This window comes from Ornithorhynchus anatinus, chromosome X5 (assembly GCF_004115215.2).
Source record: "Ornithorhynchus anatinus isolate Pmale09 chromosome X5, mOrnAna1.pri.v4, whole genome shotgun sequence".
In the NCBI taxonomy this organism is placed as follows: domain Eukaryota; kingdom Metazoa; phylum Chordata; class Mammalia; order Monotremata; family Ornithorhynchidae; genus Ornithorhynchus; species Ornithorhynchus anatinus.
Window position 1 is genome coordinate 14,542,948 of NC_041753.1, and position 19,383 is coordinate 14,562,330.

At 45.5% G+C, this 19,383-nt stretch overlaps 1 protein-coding gene and 1 non-coding gene across 2 annotated transcripts in view; one reads left to right on the top strand and one right to left on the bottom strand.

Annotated features, from left to right (window-relative positions):
* Positions 1-4,578: 4,578 nt before the first annotated feature.
* LOC114808283 lies at positions 4,579-4,716 on the top strand. The gene has a single exon (XR_003756130.1). It is a non-coding gene; the product is annotated as a small nucleolar RNA SNORA7 (small nucleolar RNA).
* A 7,391-nt stretch (positions 4,717-12,107) lies between these two features.
* Positions 12,108-19,383, bottom strand: part of LOC114807963 (cysteine-rich protein 1-like) — a 44,964-nt gene continuing 37,688 nt past the window's right edge. Inside the window, exons 3-4 of the mRNA XM_029054928.1 lie at positions 17,167-17,221; positions 12,108-12,324 (exon numbers count right to left, since the gene is read on the bottom strand). Coding sequence (XP_028910761.1) covers positions 12,233-12,324; positions 17,167-17,221 — 147 coding nt within the window. The 3' untranslated portion in view covers positions 12,108-12,232. The remainder of the gene's footprint in view (positions 12,325-17,166; positions 17,222-19,383) is intronic.

The following is a 19,383-nucleotide window of genomic DNA, read 5'->3' on the forward strand; positions in this document are numbered from 1 at the left end:
TTCTTCCTCCTATTTAGACTGTGAGCCCCCATGCGGGGCGGGGACTGTGTCCAACCTAATTCACTTGTCTCCACCCCAGTGCTCAGAACAGCGTTTGACACGCAGTAAACTCTTAACAAATACCATAAAAAAAAAAGGGCTCAGGATGAATCTTGATTTGACATGACTGAAGTAATGTGAGTTCATTGGGAAAGCCCTCCTAGAGAAGATGGTATTGTAGGAGGGCTTCAAAGACAGAGAGAGCTGTAATCTGACAGACTGAGGGAGAAGGGAGCTCAAGGATGGGGAAAAAGTAGAAACTAAGGATCAGAGACTGAGGCACAGAGAATGAGGTAGAATGAGAAGATGAACTGAGGAAGAACTAAAAGTGTGAGCTGAGCAATAGTGGGAAATTCTAGGCTTCGATTAATTATTTTTCAAGACTGGTAAAACACTTCAACGAAGCATATAAGCCCTATTCTCTCCTTTTGCATAAGGGATGACTTCACCTGAGAACCTTGCAGGGAAAGAAAGAGGTGTGTGGGTAGTCGTGCCCTCTAACAACTCTGACTAATAAATAATAATAATAATGTTGGTATTTGTTAAGCGCTTACTATGTGCCGAGGACTGTTCTAAGCACTGGGGAAGATACAAGGGAATCAGGTTGTCCCACGTGAGACTCACAGTCTAAATTCCCATTTTACAGATGAGGTAACTGAGGCACCGAGAAGTTAAATGACCTGCCCAAAGTCACACAGCTGACAGGTGGCAGAGCCGGGATTAGAAGCCATGACCTCTGACTCCCAAGCCCGAGCTCTTTCCACTGAGCCACGCTGCTTCTCTACCCAGCTCTTATCGGAAGGTAAAAGGTTACACCACCCCAGATAATGGTTAGGCAGCCAGAGGGTAGCCAGAAACTAGAGGATCAGAGAGCTCTATCAGTCAAACTCTCAAGACAACCCCTAGTTATTTCCCAGACTAAGCCCTGCTTTTTCTCAGCTCCCCCTCCCTTCCCCATCACCCCGACTGGTTCCCTTTGCTCTACCCACCCCCCACCCCACAGCACTTGTGTATATATGTGCATATGTATAATTCTATTTATATTAATGCCTGTTTACTTGTTTTGATGGATATATATCTATAATTCTATTTATTTATATTGATGTTATCGATGCCTGTTTACTTGTTTTGCTGCCTGTCTCCCCCTTCTAGACTGTGAGCCCATTGTGGGCAGGGATTATCTCTTTTTGTTGCTGAACTGTACTTTCCAAGCATTAAGTACAGTGCTCTGAACACATTACGAATGAATGAATGAATGACCCCTATTAGGAGGCTATGTGGCCTCTTCCCACCCCTCCAAATATGGCAGAAAGAAGAGAGGCCCTTCTGTTCACTTTCTTCAGCACTTCCTTCCCCTCAGTCTTGTTCAAGGAAAAGTGAATTAGGCTCATTGTAAGGAAACACGATTTTTCCAAATGATAGAGGAAAAATAACCAGGTGAAGTAACACAGATCTGCTCACCTCTCAGGGTCGCACCTGGAGAGTTTCCAGTCTTCTACCAGGCTCGACTATGGGAGGGAGAATCAAACAGAGGCATATCCATTCCATTCTTAGCTCGGCCAGTGGCTAGCGAGTGGAAGGCGATCTTCTACAAGTCAAAACTCACCCACGCTGGGCAGCGACGGCACGGGAGAGAGTCGAGGACGGAGAGTCGAGTTTACTGCGTGGAAGGAGGCGATGGTGAACTGCTTCCGGATTTTCACCAGGAAAACTCTGTGGATACACTGCCAGAACGATTGCAGATGGAGGTGGGGTGTTCTGGGAGAGATGTGTCCATAGCCTCGCTACGGGTCGGACACGGCTCGACAGCATAAGACAACAACGACGACACAGATATGAAGCTTTCTGTTGGAGTTGGAAAAGAAAATGTTCCATGCAGGACAGTGTTATAAGTCAAAAATTGAAGAACATACTTTGGAGATGATGTGTACAGCACAATACCCAGATCCTCCTGCTGTGCCTTTTTGACCTGAATGGGAGGGATTCATTCATTTAATCAGTCAGTCAATTGTATTTATTGAGTGCTTACTGTGTGCAGAGCACTGTACTAAGCACTTGGGAAAGTACAATACAGCAATAAATGTCATTTAAGGCAGCGCAGGGCCTGTGCCTATGGAAATAATAATAATAATGGTGATGGTATTTGTTAAGCGCTTACTATGTGTCAAGTACTGTTCTAAGCACTGGGGTAGTTACAAGCTAATCAGGTTGGACACAGTCCATGTCCCACATGGGGCTCACAGTCCTAATCCCCATTTTTACAGATGAGGTAACTGAGGCATGGGGAAGTGAAGTGGCTTGACCAAGGTGACACAGCAGAGAAGTGGCAGAGATGAGATTAGAACCCAGGACCTCTGATTCCCAAGCCTGTGCTTTATCCATTTGGCCATGCTGCTTCCCCTAGAAAGGAAAGCCTTGTCCTAATCTGTTACCTCACTCCTCCTTAGAGATCAGTATTGTTTAGCAGTACCTATCACCATCCTTTATCTCACATTCAGAGCTCTTTATCTTAACAAACCCTTACCCCAATCCACATCCTTGTGTGTATCACTTTCCATGTAGTCTGTGGTAGTTTGCTAAGGGTTAGATCCCTAACTCTTCAAAATATCTCAAATCAAAGTTCCCACCACAGGATTGAAACTAGACTATATATGACATTTTGTGAAAACTGACCGGAGTTAATAGTGGTGCAACCCAAGAAAAAGGAATCATTCTTCTACCTTTTTTCAAACCACTATGGAAGTCTTGGACACAGGAATGTAGGTTGTAATACAAATAGAGTAACACTGTAGACGTAGAAGCAAAAAAAAAAAAATATCGTATTTGTTAAGCGCTTACTATGTGCCGAGCACTGTTCTAAGCGCTGGGGGAAATACAAGGTAATCAGGTTGTCCCACATGGGGCTCACAGTCTCAATCCCCATTTTACCGATGAGGTAACTGAAGCACAGAGAAGTTAAATGTCTTGCCCAAGGTCACACAGCACACAAATGATTGAGATGGGATTAGAATGATAATATAATGTTGGAATTTGTTAAGCGCTTACTATGTGCAGAGCACTGTTCTAAGCGCTCGGATAGATACAGGGTAATCAGGTTGTCCCACGTGAGGCTCACAGTTAATCCCCATTTTACAGATGAGGGAACTGAGGCACAGAGAAGTTAAGTGACTTGCCCACAGTCACACAGCTGACAAGTGGCAGAGCCAGGAAGCCACCCTCTGGCTTCCAGGCCCGTGCTCTTGCCACTAGGCCATGTTGCTTCTAGTAATTACTAGTAATATAATTTATTGACTGCCTATTGAATGCAATTCGTTATACTAAGTGCTGGAGAAGTGTAACAAAAAAACAAGACACTCCCTGTCCACAAAGAGTTTACTCTCTAACTGGGGAGGCAGATACGGAAATATTCACAATCATAATAAATAAAACTGACTATTCAATTAAATGCACATATTTCCACAAGTGTTAAGGCTGGGGATACATCAGTACATATGCATGAGGTGACTGAAGGGTCGATACGATTTGAGGTGCCGATAATTAATCAGGGATGGCTTGTTGGAGGAGGTGGGATTTTAAGGGGACTTCGAAGGAATTGAGGTCTGGAGGATTTGGGAGAGAAGGGAGTTCTCGGCCCCGGGGAACAACATGAGAAAAGGGACAGAATCCGGCAAGATGAGAGTGTGGTACTGTTAGAAGTAGAAGTTGGAAGGGCAAAGTGTGTGATCAGAGGAATCGTGAGGAGAGCCGAGAAGAAAGAGGAAAAGGGGAAAGACAGGCTAAGTCAAAACTTATACATTTCCCCGCTAATAAAACATTCAATAGGTAGAGAAACTCCCATTAGCTCACAAGCCTTCTTACGCTTGAGCACACATATTCACAGTTCACCGGGTCGAAGGAACCAACCACACATCCGAGGCTGTAGATGGAAACAGAGCAGAGACCCAGCCTATCCTGAATTTAAAAACCTCAGCCTAGTTCTGACTGACTGGTCCCATCTCCTCCTAGAAGGTTTGAAGCTCCTTAGAAGACTTTGAGAAATGGAGTTCTTCAGGATCTCGGGATGTAGAATTCCCAGAAAGGAGAGGCTTAAAGAAATAAGCTTCCTACTGCTCTTCTGTTCCTTTAGCTTATCATTCTCCCTGAATAGTTTCACAATCAGACACTGCTATCAGTGCAAACTGGTGCTTTTTTACATGTTTTGCCAAAGAGAGAATCACTCTTCTTTTCTTCCAAAGGACTGAAGCAATTTATATGGAGAGAGAGAGAGAGTGAGAGAGAGAAAGAGAGAGAACTATGATATTCCAGTGTTTTTATAACTCCACACAAATTGCCTGACAAGAATCACCCCAGCCCCGGACCATCTCCCACTTCCATGCTTCCAGTTAAGCAAAGGCTTAGTCTCCGTGACAGTGGTGTTCCATCTCCAGGTTGCTGGTCTCACCCAGAACAGGTTCCAGGGATACCCGATGTGTCCCTGGGCTGGTCCCTCTGAAGAGCCTTCAGGAGGCCAAGTCCATTTTGGCCTCCCGGAGATGATGACCACTCTCAGGATGGCACCTGGAGAGTTTCCAGTACTCTACCAGTCTCGGCTACGGGAGGGAGAGTCAAGCAGAGGCCTACCTATTCCATTCCTAGCTTGGACAGTGGCTAGCGAGTGGAAGAAAATTTGCTACAAGTGAAAACTCACCTATGCTGGGCAGCAGCGGCACGGGAGAGAGACGAGGGTGGAGGCTCAGGTTTACTGTGCAGAAGACGACAGTGGTAAACCACTTCTGTATTTTTATCAAGAAAACTCTATGGATACACTACCAGAACGATTGCAGATGGAGGTGGAGTGTCCTGGGAGCGATGTGTCCATGGGTCAAAGATGACTCGACAGCATAAGACAAGATGACGATGATGGTATCTGTTAAGCACTTACTATGTGCCAGGCACTGTACTAAGCGCTGGGGTGGGTACAAGCAAATCGAGTTAGACACAGTCCCGTGGGGCTCACAGTCTCAATCCCCATTTTACAGATGAGGTAACTGAGGCACAGAGAAGTTAAGTGATCTGCCCAAGGTCACACAGCAGACAAGTGGCAGAGCCAGAATTAGAACCCATGACCTTCTGACTCCCAGGCCCGAGCTCTATCCGCTACGCCATGCTGCTTCTCCTGGGAACTGGATCAGCCTCCCAGGATATCCTTTTCTTCCCCACAACAAATGGCTCCCATTATTGAGAGCTCTCCCCAATACTGAGAGCCACCCCTATGAATAAGTTAAGCGGAAGTCCACTGAACCACCAGAACTGTATCCGCATCCCTGATACCAACCTGGGCCCGGGCCAAGTTAAGCAGGTATCCTGAATGTCCCATCATGGCCCAAGGTTTTCCTCATTAAAGCTATACTGATGCATATATACCTGGTCATTCCAGTGTCTCTGCCAGGGGAGTCTAGAGTAGGACCAAACTCTATTCATGTTGGAAGGAAGCATTTATTTATGAACCTCTCTGAGTGCGTTAGAGTGCTCTCGCCTCATTTACTTATGCAAGATAAAACCGCTAGTCTACAGTATTCACATTGTTAGACCAACACAGCCTTGATTCTAAAGTGACAGCTTTTTTATATAAAACCCAAAGAAAACCATTCCAAATAAATGTAGATGTATAGAATAGATCTTGTTCACTTGAGTCATTTTCGAGCTAGTCTTCTAAATGTGCCAGATCATTCAAATACCAACGTTGTGCCCACTCCCAAAACGCTGGGCACCAACGACGGAGAGAAAAGGTCTGCTTCTGCTTTGACGTCCTTGTTTCCGTCAAGCTGCTGGGATCCTCCCTCAGGTTTCCTGTATCAATCACGTTCATCTTTGTTCCCTCCATATCAAAAGAATACTTTAATTTGGTTTTAGAGCTGCTATAAACAAAGGCTGATTTTAATATTTAACATCCATCTTCCCCCCGCCCCCCTTCTCCTGCTCCCTCTGCTTCACTCCGCTTTACATCTTCCTGACAAACATCACTTCGTGAAGCCCTACCTGGTTCATCAGCTTGCCTGAGCTATTTTGTTCAATGAAGAAGCATACACTATTCATGGATGTAACTACTGTTTTATTTATATCCAAACTATTCTGAACAGGTATATGTATTATCAACTGCTTTCACTTTCCATGTGGGTAGCCCACCAGTTATTTAAGGTGGAGGCAGCTTAACAACTGTTTGATGGATTTCTGAATGATACTAGTTTTGACTTTACTATGAATCAGAGTAGGGCTCTATCACCATTAGGATTCCACCAGGGTGGGATACACCGTCGGTAGAGCTGATATTTCCAAGGAGGGATTATTTCATTTGCCAAATCATGGAAAAGTGGGAATTTGTCATATTTCCGCATCATAAGGCTTTATTTCATTTTTCCACTTGAACCACAGAATGAGACAGCCGCTGAAATAGATGTTGCTTTGTAAGGGCATTGCGTAGCGTAGCAAAATAGACTCTGAGTAAAGAGAGGGATGACATTAGGTCTTTAGATTTAATATGGGTCTTATGGATCCCCTCGCTGCTTTACTGCCCAAGTCTTGTCTCTCAGAGAAGCAGTGTGGCCTAGCTAGATCACGGGCCTGGGAGTCAGAAGGACCTGGTTCTAATCCCAGCTCTGCCACTTTGCTGTGTGACCTTGGACAACTCACTTAACTTCTCTGTGCCTCAGTTACCTCGTCAACAGAATGGGGATTAAGTCTTGAGACCGTGAGCCCTATGTGGGACAGGGACCTTGTCCAACCTGATTTGCTTGTATCCATCCCGGCACTTAGAAGAGTGCCCGGCACATAGTAAGTGTTTAACAAATACCACAATTATTATTTTATTGTTCTCAAAGCAGGTGGTCCCTTTTTTACCCTTCATGTGGCCTACTGCAAAGGGCACGGGCCTGGGAGTTAGAGAATCCATGATCTAATCCCAGCTCTGCCACTTACGATCTAACCTTGGGCAAGTCACTTAACTTCTCTGGGCCTCAGTTTCCCATCTTTAAAAGGGAGATTCAATACCTGTTCCCCCTCCCCCTTTGACTGTCTTATGTGACTTAGGTACATTTAGTACACTTAGTATAGTTCTTGGCCCATACAAATACCGCAATTATTTTTCACTGACCTCCCCGTGATTAACATGACAGGTTGCCGCCATGCAGCCTTGAGCTTCTCTTCTAATGGAGTTCTGGGTTTCCACAAGCATGTCACCCTCTCCAATGGGGTGAAGACCAGGCCTGCTCTAGTCAGGCGAACAGAACACACCTGTACCAGCTGTTAGCACATTCAGAAAATTGCAACTGTTGAACAAGGGATGGCTCTGCCAGAGACAAATAAGCCAGAAAATATACTGACATACTTACTGATATTGCTATTTCTTAAGTTGGAAACTCAGTGTGACCTAGTGGAGAGAGTACCGGATTCACAGCGTCGCCAAGATCCGCCCTTTCCTCTCCATCCAAAATGCTACCTTTTTGGTACAATCTCTCATCATATCCCAACTGGATTACTACATCAGCCTCCTTTCTGATCTCCCAACCTCCGGTCTCTCCCTGCTTCAGTCTATACTTCACTCTGCTGCCCGGATTATCTTTCTACAGAAAGGCTCTGGGCATGTCACCTCCATCCTCAAAAATCTCCAGTGGTTTCCTGTCAGCCTTCGCATGAAGCGAAAACTCCTCACTACTGTCTTCAAAGCTCTACATCACTTTGCCCCCTCCTACCTCACCTTCCTTCTCTCCTTCTGCACCGCACACTCCGCTCCTCTGCCGCTCACCTCTTCACTGTGCCTCGTTCTCACCTGTCCCGCAGTCGACCCCTGGCCCACGTCCTACCGCTGGTCTTCACATCCACCAAACTAGCTCTCTTCCCCCCTTCAAAACCCTTTTGAGAGCTCACCTCCTCCAAGAGGCCTTCCCAGACTGAGCCTCCTTTTCCTCTGTTCCTCCTTCCCTCCCCATCACCCCTACTCCCTCCCTCTGCTCTACCCCCTTCCCTGCCACACAGCACTTGTGTATATTTGTGTATATTTATTATTCTATTTATTTTATTAATGATGTATATATATATCTATAATACTATTTATCTATTTTTGATGCTATTGATACCTGTATACTTGTTTTGTTTTGTTTTGTTGTCTGTCTCCCCGCTTCTAGACTGTGATCCCCTTGTTGGGTAGGGATTGTCTCCCTCTGTTGCCGAATTGTACTTTCCAAGCCCTTAGTACAGTGTTCTGCACACAGTAAGCGCTCAATGAATATATTTGAATGCGTGAATGAATGAATGAATGAATGAATGAATGAATGAGTCAGAAGGGCTTGATTTCTAATCCTGGCTCTGCCACTCTTCTGTTGCAAGACCTTGGGCAAGTCACTTAACTTCTCTATGCCTCAGTTCCCTCATCTGTAAAATGGGTATTAAGACTGTGAGCCCTATGTGGGACAGGGACTGTGTCCAACCCGATTAGCTTGTATCTTAGAACCCAGTGCTTAGAACAGTGCCAGGCACTGACACATCGTGTTTAACAGACACCATAATTATGATAATTATCATTAATTTATTGTTCTTGCTTCATTTACACTATTTCTTTCTTTATGTAACTGTCACCAGTCTCCCCAAACCTCCTTTTAGATTGTGAACCCCTATAGGCCGGAGGCCATGTCTGAATTGATATCCTCCTACCTTTCCCCAGTGTTTAGCACAGTACTTGACACAAAGTACTTGACAAATACCCTCTAGACTGTAAGCTAGCTGTGGGCAGGGAATGTGTCTATTGTTGTATTGTACTCTCCCGAGCGCTTAGTACAGTGCTCGGCGCACAGTAAGTGCTCAATAAATACAACTGAATGAATGAATCAATTATTAATAATCATTAATACATTTCCAGAGCCTGGAGGGTTTCTTGGACTTTTGAGTGAGGATAATAATAATGATGATGTTGGTATTTGTTAAGCACTTACTATGTGCCAAGCACTGTTCTAACTGCTGGGGTAGATACAAGGTAATCAGGTTGTCCCACATAGGGGTCATAGTCTTCATCCTCATTTTACAGATGAGGTAACTGAGGCACAGAGAAGCTATGTGACTTGCCCAAAAAGTCACACAGCTGACAAGTGGGGGAGGCGGGATTAGAACCCATGACCTCTGGCTCCCAAGCCCGGGCTCTTTCCACTGAGCCACGCCGCTTCTCTAGGATGCTTGCCCTAAGACAGTTGGATGTGTGGGAAGGGCAGTTGCGTGACATCACTAGTGGGGTGCATTCGTTCATTCAATCGTATTTATTGAGCGCTTACTGTGCACAGAACACTGGACTAGGCACTTGGGAAAGTGCAATACAGCAATAGAGAGAGACGATGACTGCCCACAACGAGCTCAAAGTGTAGAGGGGGCATGTGCGAGGATGCATACGCATAGATGCTGCTCTGACAACAGCATCACTAGTAGCTCGTGGCTGATGCTCCACATCAGCTCCACGCCTGAGAGAATGGCCTATCAGTGAGGGAAAGCAGGGCTGCACCTCTATCAGAATCCCTGCCAGCCAGAGATCAAATTCTCCCCACCTGCATAAACCCATAAAGGGCACCCTGGGTTCCTCAGCTGGCTTCCTCTACCTGCCCAGGCGGTAGAATAGGGCAAAGAATTCAATTTTGTGATCAAGACATTCCCCTTCATTTTAATCGATTGGCAGCCAGAGCAACCCCACCAACTTGGTGATCGAGATGCAATCTTGAAATATATTTTCATCTCGAATGTCGCAGCAGATCAATGATAGACTACACTAGGTGAATATAGTGTTAGAATGATAGAATACACTAGGTGTTGGATTTTTCAGGCTCACGTGAATTTATAATACCTCACAAACTACAAGTTCAAGGCAAAAGATAATGAAATGGACCTTGGGTCCTCAGCGTGTTGCATGAAAAAGAAGTGGAAAATCCATTTCATGCACTAAGTTGATACTATCGTTTATTTACATTGACTTTTTTTTTGTAAAATACAGTAATTGGGAGCTTTCAAGATAGTCAGCTCAATTAAATCCTCAGGAAACATTTCCAAAAATATCCACCATCTCTCTCACTCAAAGACGTTGAGTGGGAAGGAGGGAATTTTAATTCAAGACCATCAAATCTACCACTCTGCTAGAGTTGCCTTTAAATTCATTTTCTGCCAACTCTTTCAAATTTCCAGTGAATGCATACTTCTTTCATTTAGTGGGTCCAGAGAGAAGCGATGATCTACTCAACACAGTGGAAGAGCATTTCCACAGGTTTTGTGAAATTTAATAGCAACCCCCCCACAAAAAAACTCCAAAAAATCAAAACAAAATGTTTTATAAGGATTTCTCCCTCCCCATCTCTCCCTTGCTTTCTCTTTCTTTTCTTCTTGGTCCCCTGCCAATCAATCAGTGATATTTCCTAAGCACTTACTGTATGCAGAGCACTGTATTAAGCACTTGGAAGAGGAAAATTTGGTGTAGTTGGTAGATGTGTTCCCTGCTTTAAAGGAACTTACAAGTCGAGTGGCAACTTACTCCCCTCATTCTACGCCTGCAAGAAGTTCACTTAGTCAAATGGGAGGTAGTAATTGGAGAGGGCTGTGGAAAGCCAGATTTGAGGCTTGTTTACCAAGCCTCATTCTCACTCCTTGGGCAGAAAAAGTGGTTTGCACCTGTTTTTATCCAGGGGCATGGAACTGGCTCACCTCTCCCTTCACTCTTTTTTCCTGAAACCGGTAACCAGATGCACCATGCCCGATCCCCTCAAAGGGTGACTGGTGCTCACAGAAGACCGCTCGCTGAAGGACGCTCCAAATTTTCTGCCTTTCCAAGTTCCCCAGGAGGACGCACAGCCAGGATGCACAAAGGCATGCCAAAGCTGAATAGGAAGCACAATTTCCACCAGCCTCTCCAGTCCCATCTCTAAATGCCACCATGCAGGTGGGACTATACGTTGAGCAGCGAGCAAGGATTGCACAGAAGTTCCCTGCACACCTAAATGTGTTGTTAAATGCCAGCTCTACTCTACCCCTGCTTAAAAAAAAAAAAACACCACCAAAAGACAATCTCTGCAGCTTTCCAAATTGTTCTGTCCTCCCCTTTACTGAGGGAGCAAAGGGCTCAATGGAAATAATAATTCAATGGGGTCTACAACCGTGTCTAACAGGCAACCATATAGGGTGCCCTAGAAAGCTGATACACATTTTTCTTTTATGTAAAATTATCTTCCCTGGCCGTCATGGCTTGGTTCAGAGGACCTGGTGTTCCAAGCTAAAACGGGGTGAACTGGGTGAGAAAGGAGAGCAAATCTGCATAATCACACTACCCTGCCAGGATGAATTGAGATTAAACCATTATAATTACCAGCCCTGTTTTGCCCTGGTTAAAGAGCCAGGTCACATCAGCACTGCTAAGAATTGGGAGGACTTCCTCCTGTTTAGACTGGGAGTCCCATGAGGGATAGGGACTGCGTCCAAACCTATAAACTTGTATCTATCCCAGTGCTTAGAAGAGTGCTTTATACGTACCGTGAACTTAAATACCATTTTAATAATCCGTCAACTTTTATTAACGTGGTATCTAGTTTGTCTATGCAACCTCTAGCCTTATTTATGGTTACAAAATTTTCCCACCCATGCAGTGAGATCCACTCACAGCCACAGAAGCTGCTGCAAGGGATGAAAATTTTGAACAAGAGACTGTGGAAAAGAATGTCTATCAGTGCAGAAAAGTTTGGTTTGGATTATTTACAAGGAGAGGTGAGGTTCATTCTCATAAACTGCCTTCAAGACATAATCAGAAATTGTTCCTAGATTAATTACTTACTGGATGGAAGGAAATAGACTGTTCTATTCCTGAAGTCCTTAGTGGCAATCGGCAAATGAACCCAATAGGAATGTAAACATCCTTATACCTGCCCCTCCCCCCATTATACAAGTAATTGGATATGATTAATATGTTCCTTCCATGTGACTGAGCATGTATCCGGTTGTTTAGAAATTCCTCGAGCATAGCACAATTTTTCCACAGAGGAAATAGTATTTCAATTTACAGATATATACCTCTCTTTCAATTTATCTGGTTTATTACTCACTTTAGGTGGCAAACGTATTTTCCCATTGCATTTCTCTTAATAAGGGACTAAACGAATAAACGCCATATTTTGCAACTCGATCGAGGCTCCATAACCAGCCTCTAAGATTCAGTCTTCAAGCCGCTGTGACTGGGCACTGGGACCTTGGAGGAAGCTGCCCCAGGAACTAAGGAAGTCAGAGAATGCCTTGTTCCTGTAAAAAGAAAGAGGAAAAAGAAGGTAGTGTTCCAGGTTATTTCTAAGCACCTATGAAGAAGGACAAAGGCGATGTTCAAATTTCACAAGCCCGGTGACTCAGTGACTAAAAATGCCCACCTGTGCAATGTAATCATTGCTGCAAACCTCCACAGAGACACCGTTTCCCATCAGAACCGGAAAAAATGAATCCTGCCCAGATCACCATGGAAACTTTGTCAAGCTGTTCAATTAATTTCTCTACGTGGGGCATGAGAAACCAAACTAAATTTTAGCACCAATAATATTTATCCTCTTTTATACAAGTTCCTCAAGAGCCCTTAATGATCTCAAGCATTTGGGCAGGCAGGGGTTTAATTTTCTCTCAAGGGGTTTAGGTCTGATGGAAATAATTTGGGCAGCCTCTTTGTGTTGATGAAGACTTAATAGCGGAGGCTTCAGCCAGGCATCGAGCCATGTGTGTCTTCCAAGGGCCATCCATCCTCTCCTCAGCTTTCAGGGTCAGTTCCAATCGGAAAGTGAAGAGTTTCCCTTCAGGGTTCCCATTCTCAGGGGTGATGATCAGGGCAACGCTGACATCAGCTACTGCAGGAAGGCAGCAATCATTTGTTTTTTTTGTTTTGAGGCCTCTGGTAGGTGTGAATGCAGCTCGGGAAGCCCTACTAGCTAAGGAGATCTCAGCCATAAGTTGCCTGAATATCGTTTCAGGTGAGGGGCACCGCCTCCACTCCCCAAAACCCCCTGAAACTTCAGACAGGTCACAGATGCCCCCAGCGTGGTTTCTGGAGCTACCTTTAACCTGAAAAATATCTTCAATTTCTTTTGACCTGCATTCAGGTTCCCAGAGACTGTAATTCTTAGGCAAACCAAGATCTTTAACTTTGGGAAGTCTTCTCTCGGTGTCCACAGAAGCCCTGGAGCCACCTTCTATTCATTCATTCATTCAATAGTATTTATTGAGCGTTTACTATGTGCAGAGCACTGTACTAAGCACTGGGAATGTACAAATCGGTAACAGAGACAGTCCCTGCCCTTTGACGGGCCTACAGTCTGATCGGGGGAGACGGACAGACAAGAACAATAGCAATAAATAGAATCAAGGGGATGAACATCTCATTAACAAAGTAAATTGGGTAATGAAAATATATACAGTTGAGCGGATGAGTACAGTGCTGAGGGGATGGGAAGGGAGAGGGGGAGGAGCAGAGGGAAAGGGGGGAAAAGAGGGCTTAGCTGCGGAGAGGTGAAGGGGGGGTAGAGGGAGCAGAGGGAAAAGGGGAGCTCAGTCTGGGAAGGCCTCCTGGAGGAGGTGAGCTTTAAGTAGAGTTTTGAAGAGGGGAAGAGAATTAGTTTGGCGGAGGTGAGGAGGGAGGGCATTCCAGGACCGCGGGAGGGTGTGGCCCAGGGGTCGACGGCGGGATAGGTAAGAACGGGGGATGGTGAGGAGGTGGGCGGCAGAGGAGCGGAGCGTGCGGGGTGGGCAGTGGAGAGAGAGAAGGGAGGAGAGGTAGGAGGGGGCAAAGTGATGGAGAGCCTTGAAGCCTAGAGTGAGAAGTTTTTGTTTTGTGCGGAGGTTGACAGGCAACCACTGGAGGTTTTTAAGAAGGGGAGTGACATGCTCCCTTCTCACAGGGCCCAAGCTCACCGCTCCCTGTGCTCCATCTATACTACTCTGCTCCCAGCCAGCCTTCAAGCATCTGCAGGACCTCCTCTGCCTAGTTACCCTCCCTGAGGCTCAAAGGTTCCTTCTTCTATAGCCCTTCAAATAAGTCCCCTCTGGAAGAAGTTCAGGTTACCCTTTATCAGGGCAAGATTTCCCTTAAAGGAACAGGGATTCCATCTTGCACAAATAAATAGAAAGAAGGTTCATTCTTTAAGGGAAGCACTGTGGTGAATAGGGCAAAGTTTCCTGTTACCAGACACCTGCTATCAATAATAATAATAATGTTGGTATTTGTTAAGCGCCTACTATATGACAAGCACTGTTCTAAGCACTGGGGTAGATTCAGGTTGTCCCACATATGGCTCACAGTCTTCATCCCCATTTTACAGATGAGGTAACTGAGGCACAGAGAAGTTAAGTGACTTGCCCAAAGACACACAGTTGACAGGTGGCAGAGCCGGGATTAGAACCCATGACCTCTGACTCCCAAGCCCAGACTCCACTGAGCCACGCTGCTTCTCAAGACCTCCTCTGTGGCCCCCTGCCTCTTTTTTTATTTTTAATGGTATTTTTGAAGTTTTAACTATGTGCCAAGGCACTGTTCTAAGCACTGGGGTAGATACAAGGTAATCAAGTTGGACACAGTCCATGTCCCACGTGGGGCTCATAGTCTTCACAGTCCAGCACTTAGAACAGTGCTTGGCACATAGTACGTGCTTAACAAATACCAACATTATTATTTATCCTCTTTTCACAGATGAGGGAACTGAGGCACAGAGAAGTGAAATGACTCACCCAAGGTCATGCACAGACAAGTGGTAGATCCAGGACTAGAACCCAGATCAGTCAGTCAGCCGGTCAATCGTATTTCTTGAGTACCTACTGTGTGCAGAGCACTGCATTCATTCACTAGTATTTATTGAGTGCTTACTATGCGCAGAGCACTGTAGTAAGCGCTTGGAATGTACAAACCGGCATCTCTTGGGAGATGTCTCCCAAAAGAGATCTCTTGGGAGAGTACAGGATAACAATATAACAGACACATTCATTCCCATACCCATGCTCTAGCCACTAGGTCATGCTCTTCTCTTAGGCCCTTATAGTTCAATAGGAAAAAAAATAATTGCAGTTCATCTTGATTTTAGTAATGTTTTTGAGGGTCTGCCCAAAGGACATATTGATGAACAAATTGCAAAGATGTGGTTTAGGCTCTACTACAGCTAGGTGGGTTGCACAGTTAGGAGGAGATAGGGGTGGGCCTCTTACTGAAAGAGCTATTAGTGTTATCAATAATTCAGTGTCAATCCAGTAGGACATAATAAATGGCATTTCACAGTGGTCAGACCCGGCTCCAAGGCCTCTTTGGTGACCTAGAAGATGGAATAGAAAACACGCTTGTTAAATTCATGAAGTCACCAAGCAGAGTTGGGGAGATGGGATTTAAATTCTACCGATCCTAGACCCACTGGAGAAGTAACCAGAGGCAAATGGGATGAGTTTCAATAGGATTAAATGTAGGGTAGCATCCTTGGGGATGAAAAGAAAACTACACAAATACAAGATGGCAATCGTACCCTACTGCATGGCAGAAGATTGTCTATGCTGTAAGGGCCTCAAGAATGGGATCTCTGCCTGTTCCTTCTATTGTATGTTCCCCAAGAGCTCAGAGTTCAGTTGTTCTGCACACAGTAGACATGGAATAAATGCTGCTACAGATAATGATGACAATTAACCACAAGTTGAAAGAAAGAAAAGTCACACTATTGCTGAAGTACAGTGCTCTGCACACAGTAAGCGCTCAATAAATACGACTGAATGAATGAAAAGGAGCTGTGATTCCAGAATAAACGCATAGGAGCTATAAAATAATCTTCCTATTAGATTAAGATGCAGAAGCCATTTGTAGGCCCCACAGTTTAAGAAGGTCATAGAAATCTCGGAAGTGGTGAGGAGACAAAAATTTCATTAAAATAGCCGCAGGAGTAATAATAATAGTGATGATGATAATAATAGTACTTGTTAAACTCTATTTGCCAGTGACATACAGCTCGCCCTAATGGACAGAGCATGGGCCTGGGAGTAGGACGACTTGGGTTCTAATCCTGGCGCTGCCACTTGTCTGCTGTGTGACCTTGGGCAAGTCACTTACCTTCTCTGTGCCTCAGTTACCTCATCTGTAAAATGGGGATTAAGACTGTGAGCAAGTAGTGGAATCAGGTTTAGAACCCAGGTCCTCTGACTCCCAGTACCGTGCTCCTTCCACTAGACCACACAGCTTCCCAACCAGAATTGACTGTGCGTTTGCTGTGGGCAGGGAAAGTCCATTCGGGGGGAGGAGGGAGGCACAGGACCCCAGTTCTGGACCATTCGTCCAGCGGGAAGCTTAACAATCCCACTATTATTATGATTGTTATACTAAGCAAGCTTGGAATAGTGCAACTTGAAGTCAGTCCTTAATCGGTGGGTGGTCTGGAAAGCCATAAGTAAAACAGGAGGGAAAGTTGGCCTGCTTTGAGTGCCTTGAAGCCCCAGCAGCTACGAAGGTACTCTCTGGCATTGTCTTTGTGCAGTCCAAAGAATGCAACGTTTAAACCCGAGGAAGACTAAACTGACACTCATCTTGGACCCTCTGCTTCTATTATGATCAAGCAGGACATTAGAGGTCAAACCCAACTAGGATCTATGACCTCTGGACATCTGATATTTGCCCCACCCTCAACCCCCACAGCACTTGTGTAGCTAATTCTCTATATTAATGTCAGTCAATCATATTTATCCAACGTTTACTGTGTGCAGAGCACTGTAATAAGTGCTTGGGGGAGTATAATACAATATGAACAGACGCATTCCCTACCTACAGCCAGCTTACAGCTAGCTTACATCTCCCCATCTAGACTGTAAGCTCCGTGTGGGCAAGAATATGTCTGCCAACTCTGGTGTATTGTACTCTATCAACTGCTTAATACAGTGCCCTGCACATAGTAAGTGCTCAATAGACGCCACTGATCAGGATATATGCACCAAAAAATCAGGCCCTTGCAATTTCCCCCCCTTCCTTGCAGAGTCCTAGTTAGGAGTTTCTGCCAATATTACTCATGAATCTTCTACATTGCAAGATGAAATCTCAAGCTGCACTAGCCTAGTTAACAGTCATCTAGAGACCAGAAAATGATTTACCTCTTGGTCCAAAGCGTCGAAGATAGCAGTGATTACAGTAAGGTCTGTCATCGTACTGTGAAGTAAGAAAACAAAAAGAGAGAGAGAGAGGTAATACATTTTGTGTGACCAGAACAAGGGGTATTTTTGTTTGAGAAAGTTATTCTTCTTAGGTATATTTTATGGATAGAGCCATAGCCCAGGCCACTCGGTGGAAACAAGGCAGCAGGAGTAGTTTGTGCTATCACTGTAACCTGGATTCGGGAAGCTAATTTAGAGCTCCTACTCCCTAGGGGACTAAAAACTGAGTACAGTAGAGAAGTGGCATATCTATGCCCCAAAACTTCTATATTAAACCCTGACTTTCATGTCTGTGAGGAAGGAAGTCATTGAGAAGAGCAATATCATCAACCTAGAAAAGAATGAATGAAGCCAAAATTACTTCCTCCTTTGACTGGAGCTACACTGTCACCAATTTTGAGAAGATTCAGATGGCCACCTTACTGGGGAAGGTCCCGCCCGGCCTCCTCCACCGCAGAGTGTCCTGAGAAGATAACTTACCTCACCTACTGTCTCAAGCTGGCCCTGCCTGCCACAGACCTCAAGTCTACTTCCTCCCTCACGATTCCCTCATATTGTGCTTGCTTCTCACAGTCCCCAGAGCGACCAAAGTCAACTGAATACACCATGAATATGCCTACTGGCACCTAGTGATGGCCCCTTATAGGCTCATGGCAGACAGGTAAAATGTGTGGGTTTAAATGTGTGTGTTTGGGGGGCGGCGGGGAGGCGGGGAGGCAGTGTTGGGCAAAAATGCTGTTCAGGTTCAGGAACCCATTGAGAGAACACAGGGTAGGTGTCAATGCAATTAAGCAGGACTGAATACTGTAAAGCTTCTGGAAGGTATGGGCTCTGTATGATCTTCTTATTACCTTCAAAACAGGCAATAAAGTTTCGAAGACACTACCACATATCCCACTGAACCTCAGTAGGTGCTTCAGATGCTCTAGACCCTTAGACAAAGCTCTTAAATATTTGATCCAAGCTGAGAGATGGAGGGAGCTGTTAAAATCAACACGCATTTTACCATGACTCCAAAAGGAGTCAAAGGCGTCTAAATGTACCATGAGGAGATCCATTTCCAATATGTCAATATCCAGTTAGGGTGAAAAATGTAGCGTTTTTATTTGCAAAACTGTTGCAGTGTCTTCTGGACATTTCATTAGTAGCTTGCGGACAAAAGCCTTCTGAGGTAATCTCACCTTAATCGCTTCATCTCCCCTGACTCCACCACGTCCTCTCAACCCCCACCCTCCAGGCAGCCCACCCCAGTCCTCCCCTCCCAACACACCTCCCTCTTACCCATCCAACCAGCCCCCTCCTCTCCCTCTCCCCATCCCTGTCATCCTGTCCCAGCCCCACCCCTTGAGCCCTCCCGTCAACTCACTCCCATCCAACCCCTCCCCACCCCTTGTGTCGTCCCCTCTCCCACAATCCCCTCTGCAGCCTCAGCCAAGTGCAGCCTGTGGGACGCCCGCTCCATCATGAGGAATCTTCCCTTCATCCTTGACCTGATCCTGACCCAATCACTCCTCCTCCTCACCATTACGGAAACCTGGCTCTCCCCAGAAAACATGGTCTCCCCTGATGCTCTCTCTGGAGGAGGTCTCATCTTCACTCACTCCCCCAGACTCACTGGAAAAGGGGGAGGTGTTGGCTTCCTTCTCACGCCCCAATGCCTCTTTCGCACCGTTCCACCTCCCCCATCCCTTTCTTTCCCTTCCTTCGAAGCCCATATCATCCACTTCTACCACCCACTCCAGATTCTAGTAACAGTCATCTACCGCCTGCCCCCCCCCCGCCCCCGCAGGCCTCACCGCCAATGTTTTTAACCATTTTGATCCCTTTCACACATTCCTTATCTCTTTCTCCATCCCTACATTGATCCTTAGAGACATCAATATCCACATAGATGTTCCTCACGGCCCTTTCACTGTCTGCTTTCTATTACTCCTCAACTCCACTGACCTCCTGCTCCACCCCAGCTCACCCACTCACCAATTTGGACACCAACTCGATCTCATCATCTCTAACCACTACACAGTCTCTACCCTCACCAACTCTGAAATCAGTCTATCTGACCACAACCTCCTCTCCTGCTTTCTCTCCCACACACCTCCTACCCACAGATCTGTGCTGTTCCTCCACAGAGACCTCCAATCTTTTGATCCCATCCAA